Consider the following 23,584-nt stretch of genomic DNA (forward strand, 5'->3'; position numbering starts at 1 on the left):
TGCTTACTTTCCAAATTTCCCCGGAGGTGTTTGAGAATTTGATGATCCCAGGACCCATCTAAGGGCCAGAGTAACTTAGTGTCATCATTGGTATACTGATTCCATTTTGCTAAGTATTGAGTTGACCAGGGCTCATATTTTAAATGCATGAACCAGGCGGGATTCCACTGCAGGACCTTAGAGGTCCCGCTACCCATTGTCACACCTAGGACTTACAGACACTGAAACAGACAGGTACTCACCCTGGCCAGGGACTTTTCCTGCAAAGCCAAGCAGGCAGATGACAGATCAGGGTCCAGAGTGTTGAAGCTGCAGAGCCGAAGAACTGGGTCGAGGAGAGCCTTCTTGGAGCGATGGAGTCGAAGAGCCGAGACGAGGGTCCTACCCAGGGTGGTCTGTGTGAGGACACATCCTGGACCAAGCCCCCAAGATGATGTGGAAATCACAACAGGATCACTGCTTGGCTAACAGGGGCTTTATTTTATTTTACATGGCCACAGGAGAAGCAGCAAGGGCAGCTGATTCTCTGCAACTGCAGAGTCCAGACTCTGTTATATACTTGTAAGAAACAGACACACAAAAGTCTCACCCTTAATACATTCTTGGCAGTCTGACAATAAATCACCCTAGAGTCCTGCTAAACTAAACATGTTTTCTCTAGCTGTATCCTGATAAGTTTTATCTCAAGGCCTTTTTGCTTTTCAGCCTTTACTTATGCTCCTTATTATTTAACTTTATTTAGCTTAACTTTATTTTCGCTTTCCCCAGTACTTTTCCTCATCAATCATTTGGATAGAAAGTACCCCATCCCATTTTCCAAAAAAGCAGTAAATGCTACATTTTTACTTTTGTCTACACGTACTACTGTAAACTACTTTCAGAATAGCCTTCTTCAGTGGATGACAAATTAATCCAAAATGATCTGAGTATACCTAGAAGAATGAACACGTTGTATGCAGACTGGCCCCATGTGACACAGTTTGTTCCAGGATACCCACTGTTCATTCCAGTTAGTCTAGGATCCATGGAGAATATGGCACCTATCTTAGTCACTCTGAGATCCACATTACATGCAGCACCCATTACAGCTGGCTCAGAATCTAAACTGCAGGCAGCACCTGCTCTGGGATCCACAAGAATGATCATCTTTCACAATTGCTTTATCTGTGGGTCCAAAGATGACCAATGAGGCTGATCTGGGATTGACAGACTCTGCTGTAACTTGAGCATGTGTTTCCAAGTGGGGTGGGTGGTTCTGGATTCTCGATTTGGTCCCCAAGACACTGCTTCTGCTCCCACTTTTTTGTCTCCTGTTGTCATCATAAGGCTTTCAAGTACTGAGATCCTTGCAGCAGACTCTTCCTCCACTTCGGGTGGTCCTGGGCGATAGTGTCCCATGAGTCAATGTTGAGGTTACATTTTTTAAAGTTGAGGATATCCTTGAAGGACTTTCTCTGTCCTTCTCTTGAGCATGCACCTTGACTGAGCTGGGAAAATAAAACTTGCTTCTGGAGATGGGCATCCTGATGTTGTGTCCAGCCTAGTGAAGTTGCTGCTTGAATGATCATTACCTCAATGCTCGTGAGGTTTGCTTGTGAAAGGACACCAACATTGATGCATCTGTCTTCCCACTGAATTTGAAGGATCTTACACAGGCAACTTTGATGGTATTTCTTCAGTAACTTGAGATGTCACCTGTATACGGATCACAACCGTTTGCTAAACCATGAGCCTGGTTTCAGATCTGATGTTGCAATTTTTGAACACCTGAATAAGCAGTTGCAGACTAAGCAGCAGCAGCACTACCAGAATGTGGTAGGGACAGCAAATGACAATGGTTTGCTTCCCGAAAAGCCAGCTATACCCTTTGACAGTGCTGTGACAGTGACTACAGGTTATGGTTATAATAAGCCTGTCCAGCCCTGAGCCAGTCCTCAACGGTGGAGCAGGCAGTTGTTAGAATCTCAATGACTGTGAAGGTGGATGGAGGCCTAATTCCACTGCAACCTTCAACTGTCTTGGCCTCCTTGCCCTTGGATCGAGGTTCTGTTCTATCAAGAATCGTATGGAAGCTGGTGTGCAGCAACTTTTCCATGATAAAAGAAATCATGCACAGGCATCTTCCATGAAAATGGATCCATGTCACATACAGCACCTGCTCTAGCTGCTCTGGGACTCGTGTGCTAGATCCATTATTTGGATACATAGGCTGGATTTTGATAGCCTTGATTTAAACAATGATTTTAGTATTTTAACTTCTCTATTCTGTGTAGCTAAAACCACAGTGCTTTGTTTTTTGAACAATAAAACACTTCCTTTGCTTAGAATATCAGCTGGTTTTTGTGTGAGTTATGTGAATGTGTTGGTTCTTCACATGTGAATCTAAAGTTACATTCTACTGCATCTACTAATATCAATGAATATAGCTTTATTTACGTTTAAAAATATGCTTGCCAGTGTGGCAGTACTCTCTCCCACTCTTATAGCTGAAACCATTTATTGATGAATGCTCTGGAAAAAACATAATATTAAGCTCCACCAGATGACACAAAGCCAGTAAGTTTTCACAAAGGAAATCAATTTTGATTTTAACTGACACATCTAGTTTCTTCCTATACTTTAATAAGAACTAATTGTATAGTTACTTACAAAATTAAATATTTTAATATTTATATACATTCTGCTCCAAAAATGGACTTTAGGGTTTTTTTTATACATTTCTTTTAGAAACACATAAAAACCACAGCATACTCAGCCATTCTCTTGCAGTTAAAAGGGACACAACAACTTAAAAAAAAAACCCCTGCTTTATTTTTTGAACCCGTTATTGAAAGAAGTATCTCCTCAGATTAGTGTAACTGGAGAATTAAGAGTTCTCTTCATCCCAGTTCATTTCATGCATTAAACTGTGTTTTATGCATGGTCTTGCTGTTATACCTGTTGGAATAGAGGTCATATTCATAGCAAGGAAAAGCTTAAAAGTGGGCAAAATGCGATTGTAAAATTATAAAAATTGGGAAATGAGAGCAGGCTCATATAGCACTTAGAACTTTTGTTTTATTTTTAAAAACCAATTAAATTTAAGTTGCTTGTGTCCCTTTAATATCTTGCCATATATTTTTGTAAATAATTTTACAGAGTTTACTCTTAATTTTACTTTCTGATAGATGTCAGCTCAGGTGACAATATATGTTCACTTAACTCAAAAGAATACCAAGGTAAAAAAAAAACTAGTTCATCTGCAGGAATAGAATAGTTTACAGTCTAGATAATGCATACATTCATTTAACAGGCAGCTGTACCAAATTTTTTATACAAAAATTACATTCGGAGAAACAAATGTTAATACTCCCTGCTTACTTAGAAGAGGCCATGGATACTGTTTTTTTCAAAACCAGTTGTCATCAAGGATTTTTCCTGATCCTATGGTTGAATATGTGCTAGAGTTTAATACAAAGCAACGAGACCTACAGTTTTTAAATCCATAGAGATCATTTAATAATACAACTGATTCGGCTTCTTACTAGTCTCCATTTCTATGCATTACCACAACTTCAGTTTTGCCGGTTTAAACTAAGGTCATCCAAGGAGGCACTTTAAAGTGATCTTAAAACTGCATCGCTACAAAACTTGGTAACATGAAAGATGTCAACCAAATATACTATGGGGCTCCCCAGCTCCATAAAGACAGGACTCTTCAGCCTAAGCATGGGTAAGGTGGAGAAAGGGGTGCCAGTAGAAGGATGCTATTTGGACTTCTCGCACAGGGTCAGTACATATTATGATATGGTTTAAAGAGATTCTTTACATAGCAATGTGGGGAGAGGATCCACAATACTCAATTGGCACACATGGCCAGAATTTGACTAAGAGCGCCCCAACAAGGAAGCAAAAATGCCTGAATCAGAAGCAACATTACAGGGGTCCACTCAGTGCCCACAAACCAGAAATCAACTCCCAGAATTGCTGCCACCACATTCAACTTAGTCCAAGAGAGTACACATCTACTTCTCAGCCAATATTCTGGACATCAATAAAACAGGTGGAAAAACGTACAGGTATGTAATTCAAATTGTGATGCTTAAATTCCCTGCATGTACCAGAACCAAGTTTACATTATGACAATACTAACTGCACAGCATTGGCAAAGAAGGCATCCTGAATGGCTGAAGTGGAAAAGTAGTGATTTACTGATTGGTTATTAGCATTTTGGAGTTTACATTACTATACAGTAAACTCTTGCCTGTAACAACTCTAGCTCACCAGTTGAAGTCTATTTTAACAAGTCCAGAGAATTTAAAAGTGATTAGTTTAGATAAACTGATGCACATTCCGCTTTCATGTCCTTTTAGCTGGCTTTGCCGTTAACTGTTTCTCTCTTTCAAATTCCCTCTCACGTTGCTGTTCTCGTTCCAGTTCTTCCTTTTGCCTCTTTTGCTGAAGTTTAAGTGCTCTCTTCTACACCAAAAGAAAAGCCAAAAAACAATTAGAAAGTCCATGATTTGAGGACTGCAACTTAAATGAGGCAAATTATCCACATATCAACGGCTGAAATCCTGCTGAATACTTCCATAGTTCTCTTAATCCAAAGAGCCCTTCCTCTTTTACTACCTTTATTCTATGCTCCTTATACTTGTCCCTGCGTCATGGTGCTGCATGTATCTAGGGAAGCTATAAACTGGATTTCTCCAAATCATACTAATGCTACCCCTACCAAAGGAGTTATACACTATACAAACTGTTTTCTCTACAGATAACCTGGATCTTGCTGGACAGGATGGAAAAACAAAACTTAATGCCAGAATGAAACCAGACTGACATTTTGCTTAGCAGCCCAAGAGATCATTAAACATTATGCAGCAGTTGGAATATTACAGTGGTGCTCATAGTTTTGGTCCTGCCAGCCAGATGGAAGGCACAGGGCTGTTCTGAAGGCTGGATTGGACTTTGTACCTTCCCCAACTGGCCAGGATCAGGTCCCAGGGGTCCCACACTATTCTAAGTGCCTGATCCACCATGAAGGACTACAGCCTGCAGGGATACCCACAGATCCATGGGAAACCTTGAGGATCACATAATATGGCACTGGGGACTGGATCTGACCTGTGGGCTGGGGGCAGAGTATCCCAGGTGTATTATATTAAGGAATGGAGAATAGCAAAATTCTCAGCTTTAGCTTCAAGACAGATTTTAACTTTTCTTTAAAAAGATACATACCAAAACCCCACAACAAGCTAGTGTTATGGGGAGACAAGAGGTCAAAAAATGTAAATTTTAGTAATGCTCATGAGATACGACAGAATTCTTGGATACGATCAACATCACAAATGAGGCTGGTGTACAGATTTTCTTTTTTAAATGCCTGGAGATTTAAAATGAGGGTTAAAAACAACAACAGCTTGTTTCAATGCCATTGAAAATACAACTGCATGGAGTTCCAGAAAAGAGGAAGTTTCTATCTGCAAACTTTAACCACACATTAAAGGCACTGAATAAGAGAATTCATAAAGTGCTGTTAAAGTTCCATGTTAACAGACAAAATGAAGATGCAAAGTTCACTCACTTTCAACTTTGAAGTCTTTTCATGGAGCGTCAGCATCTCTTTCCTAATGTTCACTAACTTGTTGTGATAATGTTTGGCTTCTAAAAACTTTCAAAAGTCAAGACAAATTAAAGACAATATTCAGGATCAACTTCTTAGTCAGTCCAGACATAGCTTTATAAAGCTATCACCCAAAACAGCACTAAAAAGCCTTGAAATTAGCTTGAACGTATTTTACGTATTCAAGTTTTTATTGTTGTCCATAATAACATTCATACTTATAAATGTACATCAAAAAGAACATACTACTATACTGAATTAAAGATCAGTGCAGGTGAAAAACATATACTATCACTTTTATGTTCCATGTAAAATTTAAATTTAAATCCTAGTGTTGCTGAAGTTCAGCAAGTGCTTTCCTAAAAGTAAACCTTCCTCATGTGGCCCCACACAATTAAATCTTACACCTACTTTATGATCACTTAAAATGTCCTTTTTCAAATGATAAGCTACCCTCAGATATCTTAACTGCATATAAAGCTGCTTACTAATTCCCTTAGATTCCATGGTAATTATGAAGCACAGCTGTGACTCTTGTAATCATAAAATTCTCTGCAAGCCCAGGTATCAAACACAAACTTAAACCTAAACCAAAGGGCCAGATTCTGATCCCTGTGCACAGTCTGTGACTAAGTGCAAAAGAGGAAACCAGGCACCGATTTTGGTTACTGGTTTTGTACAGATGAATTCCCCCAGTGTACATTCACTAAGTCCTCCTCTCCAGGGTACATATGGACTGGCATTCTCTCTTTTCATATAATAAGAACTATACTGATTCGGTCATGTTTATGATATTCAAATGAGCATGATTTGCCCCAGATTTCTAAAAATACCTATTTAAAAAAGCAGAACCACTGATATAATAATGTTCATTAGTAGTCCATTTTAGAGGTGCACCAATCGAGATTTTGGGGGCCAATACCAATAGCTGATTTTTAAGAAGGCATATCAGCCAATACCGACCTGACTTCCAGTGTCAGCCTGGCAGCTTGGACAGCTACGTGCAGCTGGTAAGTCTGGTGTGGTGGGAGGGGAGGGGGGAGGGAAGGGCAGATCGAAGTGCCAGTGGTGAGGGAGGAGTGGGACTGGGGCAAGCACTAGCCAGCGTGGGATGAAGCTGTGGCTTGTCCAGGGGTCACGGTGGGGGAGTGGGGGGAAAAGGCAGCTTCTGCTGCTGCGCATCGCTGGTCCAGGAGCCACTGCCCTGGTGCTCGTCTGCTTGTCTGGCATCTCCTACCACTCATTGGTGGGGGGGGAAGAACAGCACGTGCCAATTCAATACTGGACCAATGTTTTGGTGCACCTCTACTACACAGTGATAAAAGTCTGTCTTGTAATATAGTGGACTTACCAAGGTGTTGATATCAAGAATGGAATTACATTCCTTGAATTTTGAGATTTCTTGCTCTAATGTGTCTAATAACACTGCTTGGTTCTGTCTGAAATAAAACAGAAAAACTAAATGTACATAAGAAATCAAAGAGCAGTTTCTGGGTGAAATGCTAGTGCTTCCTCTTCAGTAAACTCTTAATACATCGACTATTAACGCAAGTTTAATGATAAAAATAAGCTTGATTAAAAAAAAAAAAAATCACTATTTGTAGTTAATTATATAATACATCTTTCTAGAGAATGAATACAAGTACCATATTTACTCAAATATAAGATAACCCCAAATATAAGGCAATCCGTCAATAATTATATTCTACACACTGAAAAATTATAAACTTGTTATACTTTTCCAGGTACAGAATCTATTTATTGGAGGTTTGCCTTGAATTTTTGTCCCCTTCCCACTACTACAGCAGGGAAAATAAATTGGGGGGTGGGGGGACAGTGGTACCCTTGCCCTCTGTCCCCGCAACTTCTTCCCCCTGCAGCCCCTTCCTCACCTTGCTGCTAGATCCTACTTTCCCTGAGAACACAGAAGTGAAGAGCTAATTTGAAAAAACTGATTTTGACAGGACTGTAATAATTTCCAAATAGACAAATTACTATAGGTACATATACACTTAGTTCATGCCAGAATTGATGTAGTTCACCTTTTTTGAAACTGCTGCAAGTTTTAGCACAGGTACTCCATAAACTCACTTTTAAGCAGCACTTTCATTCATATATGACACACACTTTATTTTTTACTTTGTGAGGCCAAGTCAGTTCCAAATTAAGTTCCAAATCTGGACTGAGCAGAGCTTAAATTGTTCAAGTCTGCACAGCATTACTATTGACAAGTATCCTCTCTCCCAGACTCTTCAGTCTGGGGCTTAAGACACTCCCAAATCCATGGCAGGCATCCTATGTGCAAGTCCCAAACCAGGAGGCCTTGGAGTTCAGATACCCCCTAGTCTCACTTGCCCCTAACAAAAAGGCTGTAGAAGCAAAATAGAGAGAAATCCTGAGAACAATCCCGTATCACAGGAGTACAAACTATTTAGGCCAAAGCAAAAATAACTCATGGTTTACCATATAGTTCATTGGGCTGGGCCCCAGCAGTCAACAGCACTTCAAGTCATGATGACCCTACAGCTTAGCACTGCTCAGTATGGGTGTGTACTCCAAATATCTCTCCCTCCACAAAGGACCTGTACATAACTACCCCCCACTTATGGTTGGAACTAGGTATACTTGTCACAAGGCCTGGGATTGCCCAAGAATGTATAAGCAAATGAGGCACAGGGCAGCCTGGCCAGCTCCACCTCATGGCTGGCAGGGCCACACTAATCATATGCAAAAGGCTGAGAAAGGAGACAACAGAGGGCTTCTGGGTGAACTGTTTGGGACCCCATTTGGTGATGTTTGCCAGACATTGAAAGCTGATGAAGAAACAAGAATCACTGGAAATCGGAAAGAAAAGGCAGAGCTCAGCTGTGGGATTAAAGAGGACCTTGAAATGTATTCTATGTAGTAGCTCACCATGACTTGAAGAAAGAGTCACCACTGAGAGGGACAGAGTGCAATAGACACTACCATGCATCTTATTCATGTATCCTCTACTAATCTATCCTTGTGGAAGGTTTGCATTAGTGCGCTTGCCCAATATGGGCCATGTGTTTTATACTAATGCTCAGCTTCAGCTGCATTTAATCAGCATCATAGTTGGTTTCCATTACTGAATACATGCTGCTTTTAGCAGCAATTCAAAGATAGACCAAGTAGTCAGTGAGGTTTCCTTGGATGTGAATGCAAGACAAGGAGCTTTACACCTCATCTTACATTCAAATAAATATGGTATTTAGAAGCAGGAATAACTTAAGGGTTTTTAGCGTTTAATGTTAAAGACACTTTTAGTGTAAATTCTGGTAGACGACACAGCAGGTTTTTTGCTCAAAGCAAGTCTTCTATAGGACGACCATACTATAATAAAATTTTACCAGTTTCTGTAAACAAACATTTCTACTCATGAATTTCACAGAGAAAATGCATGCAAGTACAAAAAGGTGCTTTTCTGATTTTGCTTACGTGAGCTCTTGTAGAGCTTGCTTTGATTGCTGAAGGTCAGGCAAATAATGAGAAATCAATCCTTCGGTTAGCTGCTCCACAGCTCTCTCATCTACAAGACACAGATCTTCAACTAGTCCTTCATCTGGAGATGCATCATTAGAGCCTGCACCAAGAAACAGTATCATTAGAACTGCACCAACAAGCACCAGGAATTGATGCCACCATTTAAATATTTCTTAGGTCAAAAACATTTTGCACATTAAAGCTTAATTTGGGGTGTCTGCAATGAAATACAGGTTTCAAGTTCTTAATACTTTATGCTGGTCCCCCTCCTCATAGTAGAAGTTCACGCCAAGCTACAGTATGGGGAAAAAAGCAGACAAGGGAAGAGAGCTAATCAACTATTAAAACAAAAATCTTACACAACAACTTGAAGTGACTGTTCAATGTACCAAGACAATGAAGACAATAAACTAGTTATACCAGCTCTATGACTTGACCAGCTTAAACTTTTGGGAGCCAAAGAGCCAACAACGTAAATCACAGAGAACTGTCTTTCAACCCCTTTTACTTAGACCCTCCCTCGACACTTATGCCTGTATGTGGCGCTCTTGGGGCCCCTCAACACAAGCCCTCAACATGTACTTTCTGCAGTACTCTGGTTTTAAAAAAAAAACACAAACAGATTCAAATTCTTATTTGCAAGCGCAGCTTACAAATAACTGAAGCTCCATGGAGATCTCTGAGGGCACCTGCCTGCAGCACCTGCACCGCCTCCTCCAGCTCAGGCCCTGGCTGCACCTTCTTGTTCAGGCCGCCCCACCAAATCCCGGAGCCGGGCTTCTGATGCACCTGGCCCTGAAGGAGGCTGCGGGTGGAAACCCTCCAGGGCCTGTCCCCGCTCCGCCCACGTCTGGGGCAATTTCACTGAGCCGCGTCCGCTGGCTCCTGGCACTTGCCGGAGGACCGGCGGTGAGCTCGCTCGTTTCGAGCCTCTGTCCCTCGCTCCCGTCGGTGTCCCCCGCACAAGCCACGGGCTGCGCCGGGAACGCAGAGCAGCGCCACCCGCTCCCCCGACACCAGCAGGCAGCCGGGCCGGGTTCGCAGGAGGGGCTGAGCCCCGCTCATACCTGGCGTGAGCGGCCGCAAGCCGGGGACCTCCAGCGCAGCTCCCGCCTCCTCCCCGGCCGCCTCTGCGCCGCTCATCTCCACCTCTCGCCGCCCACCCGCGGGGCGGCTCGCGAAGGCCTAGCCCAGCCCAACCCGCGCCCCCGGGGGACCGCTTCTCGACGAGGGAGGGGCCGAGCCAGAAGGCAGCGCTCCGTCCCGGAAGTAGATGCGAAATGACCCGGATGTGCGAGGCGGGAGGGGCTACATGGGGAGTCTGTTTGTACCTTCCGGTCTCCTTCCCAGCAGGCGAGGAAGGGTCCGTCTTGCAAGGAGAAAACAGGAAGGGGCTGGAAAGCCGCGGGTTCACGTCAAAGGTTTCAAAACAAAAGCTTTCAAGTAAAGTGTCTTGCTTGACTTTCGCAAAGCCCGCGCCCTGCTGCTCCCTTCACAACTCGTCCGTGCGCGGAGCCGGCGCCGGGGACCTAGCAGAGGGATCGGCAAGCGGGCGGTGGGGAGAAGATTTATTTAGTCAGAAAGAGAGACCCACAAAGCAGAAGAAAAACTGCCACAGCAGGGAGCCAGACAAACTGTTTCCTGAAGGCATAGAAGCCTCCTCAGAAACACTACCAGTGTATGTGGCTTTTCTAATAGGAATCGATCCAGCCTTAAACCCTCCTGTCCAAAAGTGTTTGAGGAAGTCAGGAGCTGAGTTGTGCCCTGCGCCCTACCTGGTTACTCCCCAGTTGTCACAAGTTGATGTTAGACGGTGCTTGTTACCATAACCTTAAAGGCTGCTCCAACCAGCATTGTGCCTGCTGGTTCCCAGGATCAGCAGGGATTGCTGTTCAGAGCATGGCACTTCCCTAAGAGTGAATCCCATTCTGGGTCACTTAGTTGGGTGTTTTCATTCTGGAAGACTCATCTAAAAACTTAGTATAGAATAATGATAACTTAGTTGGCAGTTCAGCCTCTTCTGAGTTCTAGGTTCAGATGGCTGCAAAAAATTTACCATGAACTGCTTGGTTTGCTTACACAGAACAGGTGACATATCCAGTTTACAAGAGAGACTTTACATGTGTTTGTAGCTGTTAAATCATGTTACAAAAAAGTTCATTAAAGCCTGATCTGATCTATTAGAACAAATTGACTATTGATAAACAAGTAAGTATATTTAATTTTGCTCTGGAAAACATCCTGTCCTTTCAGAGACTGATTTAATTGCTATAGTGATTTAAGTATAGTATTCATAATCATCCCGGGGGTGTCCAGACAAGCCCGCACCTGCCTCCTGCCATGTCTCAAAGCAGTTTGGGAGGGGACTATGGGGTGGGGGGGCTATGCAGCCTGACCCAGCCCTCCTGCCAGGAAGAGCCTGGAACAGCCCCAGTCTGCAGCTGCAGCCTGCCCTGCCCCAGCCCTGTACACAGATCCGGGGGACACCCCCCATCCCACATGCCTTCCTGGGGTGTGTGCAGCAGCGGAAGCTGCCTCCCACCCGCCCCGCGTATGAGCCACAGCACTGTCTCTTGCCCCACCCCATCCTGGCTGGGCAGCCCCAGCCCCAGCCCCAGCCCCACTCCCTCCCACACTGTGGAGGCCTTGATTTGCTGCCCCACACACCTTTCCTTCTCCTTTCCCCATCCACTACAACAGACTTACCAGCTGCATGCAGCTCTCCAAGCTTCTGGGCTGTGCTGCTTGCCGCATGTGTGCTGCACTGCAGCTGTGTGCATGCATGGACCATTTATTGGCCACATCAGGCCAATTTCCAATACAGCCAATTTTTTTTATATCAGTGCCGATCCGATATCAGACCGACATATCAGTGCACTCCTACTCAGTTTGCTGCTCTGCTTTCTACTTGTTGCTCTGTGCTTCCTGCCTCTTCTTTGATCTACTGCATGCCACACACAAAAGCTGCCCTTGCCACCTGTGGCCACACATGCTGCAAGTTGAATGATATAACACTGCTACTGAATCAATTCCCATGTCTGTAGATCACTTAATATTTACTTATTTATGCAAAAAATCCAAGAAAATAGACTGAGATGCACTCCCCTCTTTGTCCCCACTCCTCTATCCTCAGAAGTCTTTTCATGTAGAATGCAGACATTTTTTACTCCTCAAAAATGTTCTGGGATAGGAGAACTGTTTCCTGCCTGGCTCTGTCCCTCATGTCCAAGACTAGTCTACACAACAGTGCATAGACCATATACATCTCTGGATCCATATTCCAAGCACCTATGTATCCCTCTTGCTCTACTCATGCAGTTCTTTGCAACTTTTAGACCCCTCCCAAAGATTCAGGGCCTGAGCTGTTGGAAAGCTGTTAAACACCTGCCTTGTTGTTACACAAATATTTGTGTACATGTTAGTATAACAGAAAAGAAACAAGTGTGCTTTTTGTTTTGGACCATTGTAACTTGTGTTCAGACACTTAGAACAAACCTGCTCACATCACTTACACATTCTGAGTTTTAGTTAATTTGATTCATGTCTGTTTACATCTAGAGCAACACCCCTACCAGGACAGACTGATACAAAGTTTCAGCTAAGTTTCATTGAATAGTCACTCAAATACAATGTCTTCTCTCTGTTGACAAATTGCATTTAAAGAAATAAATGGGCTCTCTTATTGTGGATAACTGAATCAATATAAACTGTTGTAGAAACAGAAATAACTTTCTCCTCTTAGAATATATGACCATATTCAATAAATCAAATGCGGGGGGGATGGAATCAACATCAAATAGAAAAATAGTTTAAACAAGAAGTGATGTTAATCAAACCTACATGATGCACTCATTCCTTCCATTCAGCTGTGTATGTAATAATGCATCTTACATGTTCCTGTATTAAGGCAAAATTCTTCCCTTGGCTGTGTTCACTGAAGCCAACAGAAGCTACTTGCCTGTAAATGAAGCTTGAAATATTTGAGTTAATTTCCTGTATTTCCATCAAATCCTTTCCATTAGCTATTTCTTTTCCAGAAGTATTACTGCATTAATTTAATTTCTGTTTCCAGGGCAGCGTGAAAAATCATTTTACTTCCAGCTGAGCAGTTATCATTTTTGAAGAAAAAAAAAGCATCCAGCTTGTAAAGTCAAATGGAATACTACTTTGTCAGCATTACCACTTAATTGTCCCAAAGCAAACAGTTTACTAGAGTAAATCACATCTGGCCTCACTTTTATAGAATCAGTTGGCCCATACTTTTCTAAGCTGTCCCACTGCTAATTTCACATTCTTTCTTTCAAATGGAAAGTATGCTTTGTCTTCCAAAGAGCTAGTTTTTTCAAACATCATTGATGTTGCACATAGTTTTCTTATTAACCAAACTGCAGAGGACTGAGGAAACTGAAGAACCTGACAAAGTTAATAGAAAACAATCTTTAAGAGGCCTTGCCTAGTCTACTTGTAAATTGAGGCTCTTCAGGCTACTCCATCTTAGACCATGGCTAGATTAACTGCCTTCCAGCATCCTGCAGAATGTAGTGAGGCAGCTATACCAAAGAAACAATGAAAAAGGAAAAATGACTCAGCATTTGTTTTTTTGACTCCACAGAAATGGGGGGGGGGGGAGAGTGCTGCAAAAATCGCTCTCCTACAGGTAGAAAAGGTACAAACTGTTTATGGGTGTAGGAAAAAGAACTAGGTAAGTGACAAGGACAAGTATCTCGATGCAGAGTGACATTTAGATTATTTAGGATTTGAAGTTGCAGTTTGGGAATAGAGACAATGGAAAATTAACTTGAATGAGTATCATTATTTGTGTAGATAACAGAGAGGGGAGTGAAGCAAGTTAGCCTGGGAGAGGTACATGGAATTAAAGCTGTAAGACTAACTGATTTTTTTTTTTGGCTCAGTGGCTAGGCAGAAAAAAGTAGTTTGGGTTCAACCCAAATGACAGACAAAGGTTGGATGACTGCACCCAGCCAACTGTAACATCAGAACTTAATACTGTTTATTGTGCTGTGCCAAGTAATAGTTCCATGTCCATATGTGTGACAGAAAAGGGAATTTGAATCTGGTTTATCAGAACATCTGATAAATACGGTTTGTAAAACCAGAAGAGAAACTGGCAATAATACAAACAGTATGGGAAACAGTTAATTTTTGCTGTCCCTAAGTTCCCCTGAGGGAAATTTTAAAGGAATACGGATACTTTGAAAGGCAATATTCTCTTAGGACAATACTAAAAAACAGCAAATGACTGGTACAGGCATCTTAGTTTCTTCTCAACAGACTGAAAAAGAATGGCTTGAGGATGTCTTGATTTTAATAACACTGGACCTTGGGCTGCAAGAATCTTAGTTAACCTAGGAGATGATCCCTATAGTGTGAAATATAGGCAGGATGTAGAAAACTGGTACATAAAATCTGATGCTTGATTTCTGCAATGGGTCCCTTAAGACTGGGAGAACCCCCAGCCAGCAGCTTCTCCATTGGGAGTATCAGTGGAGTTGCAGTTGATGTACTTAGGTTTGAGCAGAGTCCAGCAATCAGTATTTTCTAGTGGCTATAGGTGCTTTTGCAAGATGACCATAAATTTAGTAATAAGCAACCCTGAAGCTGTGACAGTAGAAGGAATCACACACCCTCCACCACTCTGGCACAACCACAAACTAATTGGTGCAGTAGCAAACAGTTTAACAGCACTCTGGGGGTTCAGCTGGCTATCTTTGTAGAACAGCACCACAGGAACTGATACTAGCATATCCCATTCCTTTTGTTAGCTTATAAAAGAGCAGTCATTGGAATTACAAAGTATACTCGAGTTTGGGCATCAGCCAAGAATATTGGCAAACCTTATGTGCAATTCCTGAATCCAAGAAACCCTAGAATCCAAGCCTGAAAAACACGCATACCTCTTTCAGGGAAAAACTGATGAAAGCTTTTGATACAATGTCAAAATTATGCAACACCCTAAACAGGAAAGTTTAAACAGGAGACCTGGTCTGGTTCCACAAACCTGGGAGGAAGAAGAGAGAATGGGAGTCTTGAGCTGATACATGTGAGGAATAATTCAATGCCCTACTGAATGAAAGGGTATATAGGATACAAGTGGGTCCCAGAACTAAACCCCATAACAACTCTCCCAAGGAGAACAGGATTTTAGCATGGCTGACACAACACTGTGCTGTTGAAACTGAGGCTAGAGAAGTTATCACAGAGATTAAATTCCCATTAGTATCCAATGGGCTGGTCTTTGCCACAGGCATTCCTTGGCGGAATCACTGGAGGAAGACCCATCTAGCTACAGAAAGGAAATAAAGCAGCAAAAGAAGGGGAATAAAATTGTTTTGTGTTGGTCATATTAAAATAGCCTGACAAAAAGACACAATGTGAACAGGTAGGCAGTTATCTCTGTATCAGGTGTCATTTGTTACATTACTTCTCTTTCTGCTGGGTTGTTTCTAGGGTGTCACCAGTCTAGGCTCTATAACAAGTTCCAGGTGGAGCTAAGAAAGGAAGGCCACAATATAGGGCACTGGCACAAGTGATGGTTTGTTGTGTGATTGGGCCCCTGCTCTACAGTCATGCACTGACTGAAGTACATGACTGCAGAGTGCTTTCAAAATGGTCAAGCATACAACAACCTGAATCCTCATTACACAAGGATTCAGATGAATACGCTCCCTGCCCCTGGTGCTGTCTTCAGAATGGGGTGTGGGGAGTTCCATCTGGGATTTACCCCGTCTGCACTGGAGGGGCAGAGCAGGTGGATTGGAGCCCCACCCCCATCTCAGGGGAGTGGAGAGGAATGAAAAGCTTATTTTGTGAACAGAGACTAAAAAATCTTGTTTGGCTTTTAGCCTAGCAAACAAGGTTGAGAGGAAATATGACTTCTCAATTAATACATCAGGGATATAAACACCAGAAATACAAAGTACACAACACTGGCACAAGAATAAGTGGGTACAAACTTGTCAATGAATAAATAAAGGCTGGAAACATGGAAGTTTGTAACTACTAGAGCAGGGATATTCTGAAACAGCCTCTCAGTAAAAGTAGAGGCAGCAAATTACTAGATTCAGGGTACATCTACATGAGACATCTACTGTGGAGTTGCCTAAATAGCTCCGCAGTAAAGCCTCAGCATCTATCACATGCAACCCTATTAGGCTGCAGTAAACTAATAAACACCACTATAGGTGAGTGCTTGTAAACACAAGTACTGTTGTGTACTTGTTTAGTGCATTGTGACAGGTGTAGACACCAGTGGGGCTGGCTAGGGCACAAGGGTGCTTCAGTGTAGGGGCTGCCTGCGAGGAAAGGGATACCAACATGCTTCCCCGAAAATGCAGAAAAGCCACAGTGTTTTTAACAGGTGAAGAGAAATTTGAAACAGTATGCAAAGATCACCCTTGCCTCTATTTTCAGTTGCAAAATGCAAGAATTTTTTTTCCTGTGGAAGCAGACCAGCACTGCACATTCATATCCTCTAAAATGTAACTGATAGATGTTAATCCCTCAAGCCTACAGCACTTAACATTCCACACCCACAAATACAATACATGCTTTATGTCCACAAGTATGCCGTACATCAGTCCTATCCGTGTAGCAAAGCAGGCATGAGGAAAAGAAATTGGCTTTGTATTGACAGAACAGATTTTAGTTTTAGGGCCTTTATAGTCAAAATCTTTAAAGCATGCTGGAAATAGATCCATGAAATACTGGCATGGATAGGTAGGTAACCTGAGGAATCATTTTCCTTGCCATACCATCTAACCTTACTCCTGAGGAGAAATCATAGAAAATTATGGCTGGAAGGGACCTCATCTAGTCCAACTCCCTGCTCAAAGCAGGAGCAGCCCCAACTAAATGACTCCAGCCAGGGCTTTGTAGAGCCGGGGCTTAAAAATATCCAAGGATGGAGATTCTACCACTTCTCTAGGTCAGTGGTTCTCAACCTTTTTTGTACCAGGACCCATTTTTTAAAATTGATGGCCAGTCCTGACCCGCTGCCATCTGCCCCCAGACACCAGCGTGTGGGGCAGGGAGTGTGCGTGTGAGGGTGTTTGTGGGGCCGGGGGCCTCAAGCAGCCCCTGGCAGGCTGGAACTCTGCCAGCCTGTAAGGGAAAAGCCACAGTGTCCCACCTTTTTCTCCTTTAAAGAAGAATCCATTTTTAAAGTTTGTTCACAATCCTTTCATATGTTCTTATGACCCGCCTTCTGATGCAACACAGGGTTTTGCCAGACTGGATGGTAAATTAGATCCCCTCTGCCCACTAACAAAATCTTGGTCTGGCAACATAGGCGAGAGGGTGTCCCACGGCTGGAGAACTGCTGACAGTTTTGGCAGGGGAGCACGATTCACTCATCCCTGCCGTGCTGAAGCAGTAAAAAAGCTCTGATCCCGTTAAGCTTTCACGCCTGTCCTCTCTCAAGCCGAGCAGCTGCTTATGCTGTTTCCAGACTAAAGCCCAGCCTTCCTTCCCACAGATGCCACGGCAGTAACTGAGCCGGGCCCGCAGCGCCGCGCACGCGGGCTCCAGCGGCTTCACGCCCAGTCCCTGCCGCGGCCGCCTCCCCACGGCCCGAGGCACGGGCGGTGAGTGCGGGGGAAGCGGAGCAACCTCACGGCCGCCGGACAGCAGCACTGGGAGCGGAGCCCGGGGCGCACGCAGCCATCTGAGGCCGTTTCACCACACTGTGATACTATGAAGCCGCAGAGTCCGGAGGGGCCGGGTGCGCAGCGACGCGGGGGACAGGGGCCGGGCCGGGCGCTCCTCACGTCAAGCCGCGGGCCGGGCCGGGCCGGGCCGGGCGCGTGGCGGTCGCGCGGGCCCGCCCCTCCGCAGGCGGCGTGCGAGCGCCGCCAGGCCCGTCTGCGCGCCTCGTCTCGCCTCGCCTGCGGGGAGCGCGGCCGCCGCGTTGTGAGGAGCCGGCCGGGCAGTAGGCCCGGGCCCGCCATGGTGTGAGGCGCCGCCGCCCGCCTGCATGAGGGTGCCTGGCAGCGACAGCGGCGGCGATGGCCGGGGCCCGGCTGTGGAGCGGCATCCGGGCGGCGCTGCGGAGGCGCGACGAGCCGCTCTTCCTCAACGACTCCAGCGCCTTCGACTTCTCGGACGAGGCGGCCGAGGACTGTCCCCGCTTCAACAAGCTGCGCGTCGTGGTGTCCGACGACACCTCGGACGCGGGGCCGGAGCCGCCCAACGGCGCCCACCTCGGGCCGCCGCCCGACCGCGACTCCCTGCTGCTGCGCGGCTCGGCACCCGGCGCCCGGCCCGACCCCTGCCACGGCTGCCGCCGCCAGCGCGAGCGGGGCCGCCAGGCGAAGGTGAAGAGGCGGCTGAGCCTGGCCGCCGTCCTCTACCTCCTCTTCATGGCCGGGGAGCTCGTCGGTGAGTGCTGCCTCTTCGCTCGGTGCGAGCGGAGCAGGAGGTGGGGCGCTGCGGCCCGGGGGAAGGGGTGTCGGCGGGGACGGGATCGTGTGGTCAGGAGATGGGCGTGGGGCGACCTGTGTAACGGGCCTTTCGTGTGCTGTGGTCTGCCAGGTGAACCGCAGGGGCCCTCGGCAGAGTGGTGGAGTTATATCTATATTCACAGATTGTAAGGAATATAGAAATAAATACTTGGCAAGAAAAGAAAGGAATAAGGAATATAGAAATAAATATTTTGGCAAGAAAAGAATGTAGAAGAAAAAAAGAAAGGAACGTAGAAGGGAAAAGAAGAAAAAATATAGAAATAAATATTTTGGCAAGAAAAATAGGTAGGGTCATCACCAAAACGCTTGGTAGGATGCTTGCTGATGGATTTGGGAGTATCTGGAGTCCCAGGGTGAGAACCTGGGTGGGAGGATGCTCAGGGGTTGTAGCGCTGTAGGTGGTGTTTAGATTGATTGAGTTCTGCTTGCTCAGTCAGGATGCTTTTTGGAACAACTGAGTTCTGCTCAATCAATGTGATTTGGCTGATTTGACCTGGAGCATGAAATATATTAATTTTAAAGTAAGTGTCAGATTACCATAAGCAAATGGGAAATATTTCCCCTCTCCATGTATTTTCAGTTATTGTATCTTTACTATTTATCATAGGAGGGGGTGGAATGTTTTAGGGCAGAAATGCAGCTTCTCAGGTTCACGGTGTCCCTCTTATCACAGGATACCAGTGTTTGTAAGAGATATGTGTGTGTCTGCTTGGTTATCTGTGCTCCTTGTCCTCTGAGACAGCAGCACAAACCATTGGGTAACTGATAGCCCCTTAGGTTGTGGGCAGTGCACTATCACAGTGTCCTTGACTTCAAGCGACTCGACTTGCAGTGTTCAGCATTTTACACCTATGTTATTACTTTTGGTGCTGATCCTCGCACTTATGGCATGCCATAAGTGCGAGGATCCGGTGCCATACATCATTCAGTCAGTGCTTCAGCATGCTCTGGCATCCTGATATGCAAATCCTGATGTGTAAATTTCTTCTACTTCCAAATTAAAGAACCCAAGCTGCCCATTGTACTCTATGGCTGTAATGCCTTTGCAGTGTTGCACGGAGTTCTCTCTTTTAGCAAACCTAAGCAACAGAAAGTGAAATTCAAGCCATGTCCATTCAGAAACCTTGCAGTTTGTACTTGGCAATACAATGCAAGTCCTGATGTGTAATTTTTTTAGTGCAAGTCCTTAGTATTAAGCTTTTTTATATTCAGTATTGTATTCAGTTTGCTGTTTCTTAGTGCAGGGGTTCCTGCTTAGTGGCTTCCTGATGTTTCTTAGTGCAGGGGTTTCTGCTTCCTGATGTTTCTTGTATTCAGCCCTTAAAAATGGCTGATAAAAGGAAAGGCAGTGCTCTAGTGATGGTGTGGGTTCTGATAAGAAATGGAGAAAAGTCATCACATTAGAGGTGATCACATTAGAAGCCAACATGATCAAGCTTAGTGAGAGCGGTTTGTTGCAAATTGAAATCGGTAGACGATTGGACCTATTTCGTACTACTGTGCAAATGATTATTAGAGAAAAAAAAAAAAAAAGTAGTGAAATTAAAACCTCAGCCTCATTGCAATCCACTATTACAACGCAACGTGCAGGACTTGTGGCTGATATGGAAAGACTTTTGATTTTGTGGATTCAGGATCAAACTCAGTCCTGTGTGCCATTGAGTTTAGCCACCATTCAAGCCAACGCTTTGAGTCTTTTTGACACTGTGAAGCAACAACATGGCGAGGGCTCCAAGGATGAAAAATTCAGTGCACCTAAAGATAGGTTTACCCTTTTGCTTGGCTCAAATGCTGCGGGTGATTTCAAGCTCAAACCCTTGCTTGTTTATCACTTTGAAAATCCCAGAGCATTTAAGGGTTATGTTAAAGGTACACTTCCAGTCATCTGGAAATCAAATTGTAAAGCTTATGTGACTGGGGCCCTTTCTGAGGAATGGTTCACTGTCTGTTTTGTGCCGGCTGTTCAGAATTATTGTGAAAGGAACAACCTTCCACATAAGGTATTGTTAATTTTAGACAATATCCCCGGACATCCTGCACACCTTGCAGATTTAGACCTTAACATCAAGGTTGTTTTCTTGCCGCCCAACACAACATCGCTGCTCCAGTCTATGGACCAGCTTTTAGAGCTCCAGCCCATGGATTTCATCTTTTAAGGCTTACTGCCTTAGAAGAAACTTTGCCCAGGTCTTGAGTATCACAGATCAGGGAGGTGGACCAACCTTCAAGGGATTCTCAAAGACCAACTTGATCTCTTATGCCTATGCGTGCTACAGGGAAATTTACAATGAGAAGAAGAGGGCAGCAAAACAAACATCCCTGGATCAGTTTTTCAAAAAGCCATCAAGTGGCCCTAAGTCTCTTTCATCTTATGATTAAATAAAACTAAATAGCTGATTTAAATATGGTGTTTATGGTCATTTATATAAAAAGTTGGGCATCAGGCCCTTGGTCAGGAACGTAACCCTTTATTATAACATTGTTTCTATGGGAAAATCAGATTTGACTTGCATAGTTTTGACTTACAGCAGGTTACACTCCGGGAAAAGGTGCTGTAAGTGAGGACTGCCTGTATTTGGCTTCTCTGCACTAGATTAGTACCATTTCTACAAAGACTATCATTCCTCCACTGGACTCTTCTTGCTCCCAGAGCTGTTACAATCGGCAACATCAGAAGGTCTAGTGCGTGTTGTTTTAAAATAATAAATAAGTCTGAGCTACTTTGATAATGATTTAATGTAAGTTCTTGCATGTTTTGTTTGTTAGGAGTTGGGAGAAACATGTTGCCTCTCTTTTTTACTCCCATGATAAAAAGTAATTTGATTGTTACTGGTTTGAATTATGAACACAATTTCCAAGTTCAGTTTTTATTTATCCCGGACAGTCTGTTTTGTTATCAAGGCATGTTGTTGCTCTTAGTTCAAGAGAACTGTAAATTTTTAATCAAAACAGCATGACACAGCAGTCTATAAATCTGTAAAACAGTAAATTCATTCACCTGCTATGGCAGTTTAACCTTGAAAGAAAATCTAAGGTTGAAAGGCACATAGATGTGAACACAAAGTAATTAAAAGCTATACTTTCACCAATATGTAATCATTTTCTCTTTTAATATCCTAACCAGTGTTTATTCTTCATATAAATATTACAGTGTCAGACTACAATCTGTCTTTTGTACCTATTTATATCATTTAGTGTAAATGCCTACTTGGTGCTACTTGAACTCTTGAAGAATATCTAAACTCTGCCATCCACTTTCTTCAGATATATTCTTCTGCTACTCACTTTTTAGAAGCAACAGAGTTAAACATGTGGTGTCATTGCATTAGTGTATCAGTTATGAGACAGTCACTCATGCTGACTGAGTTTTACTCATGATGTACAATTTTATCACTTTCTAAATAGTTTAATATATATCTGTAAATGGGAAAATAACTATTGATCATAATTAAAAGCAAAAGTGGAAAGAGCTGTTGAAAGTACAGGACAGATGCTGTGGGGGACAGGTAGTGTCTACAGCATAAGACTTACCACCTGTCACCTCAAATTCATTTCAGTACTGACTGAAAGACATGTTGTTTAGTGGCTCAGCTGGAATGAAACCTACCACTTCCTCATCTCTTGAGGTGCTCTTTAGTGCAGGTTTGAGTAACACTTGTACTTTGGGACATCAGGCTATTGACTGGATGTTACCTGCACTGCAAGTTGGCTGTGATTTGGCAACCCCCTTATGCAGATATACAATTTACTAAACCTCTAATGGGGAATCTTCCAGAGAAAAAGTCTATTTTTTGGTCTCACAACAGGTAATTGACATCTGTTACCTGTTCCCTTGTGTCTCATCTTAGACCTTATCTTAAGGACACAGGGTAGTAGCAAGTGGTGATTCTGCTCATCAGCTTCTGCTTTTCAGGGCTTGGTTAGTCATTAATAAGACTGTCAGTGTCCATAATTTAATTATGAATGAAATGCTTAACTCTGAACAAATTGTACAGACCTGACAGAATGACTTCATTTGTCCTCTCCTGGTTTTGTCTTTTTAGTGTAGCATGAGCAAAGAGTGAATTTTGTAGAGGATGTATCTGCACCCCTGGCATGTGATCTCAGGTATACGAAAAATCATGTCATGTGTATGCATTTGTTTCACCATGTCTGTGTAGTTTTAGAGTCCCGAGGTAAAATATCAGCATAGACATTTTGTTGGTAGTTCTACCAGTAGCAAAATCTATACACTAACTGAGTTTCCTTAGCCTTTGTTGGGCTAGGTACTGGAATCACTGAGATCTTGAAATAGGTGGTTTCAGCATCAGTCTTTGAGATCTCAAGCAAATTCCTAGGACTGCAGGTGGTTTCTGGTTCAGTCCTCTATTCATGATTTGGAGACAGAACTGGAGATGGAGGTCTCTAAAATTAAACTACAGTTTAATCGTGATCAGTTCATCATGGCTTCTGTCTTGGAATCAAGACTCATCCAAGTTCCAGAGTGATGGATCTCTAGGGTAGTAATATAGTCCTCTATCTTTGTAATATCTGGGCAACTCAAATTATTTAACGTATATCCTCACAATAACCACATGAGGTATATTATCTGTTGTCTTTCATACAAGAGGTCACTAAGTAATTTGTTCAAGGATTACAGGAGGTCTGTGGCAGAGCATGGAACTGAATACTAGGTTCCCAAGCCTTGTGTTAGTATATTGAAGTCTGGTCATTAATATAGTAACTTCCTTCCTTTCCTTCTTTTCTGATCCTTCCTCTTGAGAACATTCTGAAGCTTATTGCTCAGGCATTTGAGAAACGTTGCAAGTAATCTCTAGGACTTTCCCACAACTTTATTTCTATAACCTTTGACACACACACTGGCAACAACACGCCTCCTTCCCCAGTGCTGCTCTGAAAGTAGGGGAGTACAGATTTAGTTCTAGGGAAAAAAAGGTATATCATCATGGCAGACAACCCTGTCATACAAAATTAATCTACTTAGCAAAGAGTGTTCACC

General features: G+C 43.5%; 2 protein-coding genes across 4 annotated transcripts in view; one reads left to right on the forward strand and one right to left on the reverse strand.

Annotated features, from left to right (window-relative positions):
• Positions 1-474: 474 nt before the first annotated feature.
• Positions 475-10,380, reverse strand: BLOC1S6 (biogenesis of lysosomal organelles complex 1 subunit 6). Its single transcript, XM_090029335.1, has 5 exons — positions 10,174-10,380; positions 9,062-9,206; positions 6,954-7,041; positions 5,564-5,650; positions 475-4,458 (listed from the first exon to the last, which is right to left on the reverse strand). The coding sequence occupies exons 1-5, from the start codon at positions 10,247-10,249 to the stop codon at positions 4,339-4,341; spliced, it is 516 nt and encodes a 171-aa protein (XP_089885461.1). The 5' UTR covers positions 10,250-10,380; the 3' UTR covers positions 475-4,338.
• Positions 10,381-17,980: 7,600 nt separating this feature from the next.
• Positions 17,981-23,584, forward strand: part of SLC30A4 (solute carrier family 30 member 4) — a 29,814-nt gene continuing 24,210 nt past the window's right edge. For all 3 annotated transcript variants that reach the window (XM_090028584.1, XM_090028585.1, XM_090028586.1), the window contains exon 1: positions 17,981-18,502. In XM_090028584.1, coding sequence (XP_089884710.1) covers positions 18,130-18,502 — 373 coding nt within the window. In that variant the 5' untranslated portion in view covers positions 17,981-18,129. The remainder of the gene's footprint in view (positions 18,503-23,584) is intronic.

The sequence above is a fragment of the Crocodylus siamensis genome, chromosome 15, assembly GCF_052110815.1.
Source record: "Crocodylus siamensis isolate JL-2025a chromosome 15, ASM5211081v1, whole genome shotgun sequence".
NCBI lineage: Eukaryota > Metazoa > Chordata > Crocodylia > Crocodylidae > Crocodylus > Crocodylus siamensis.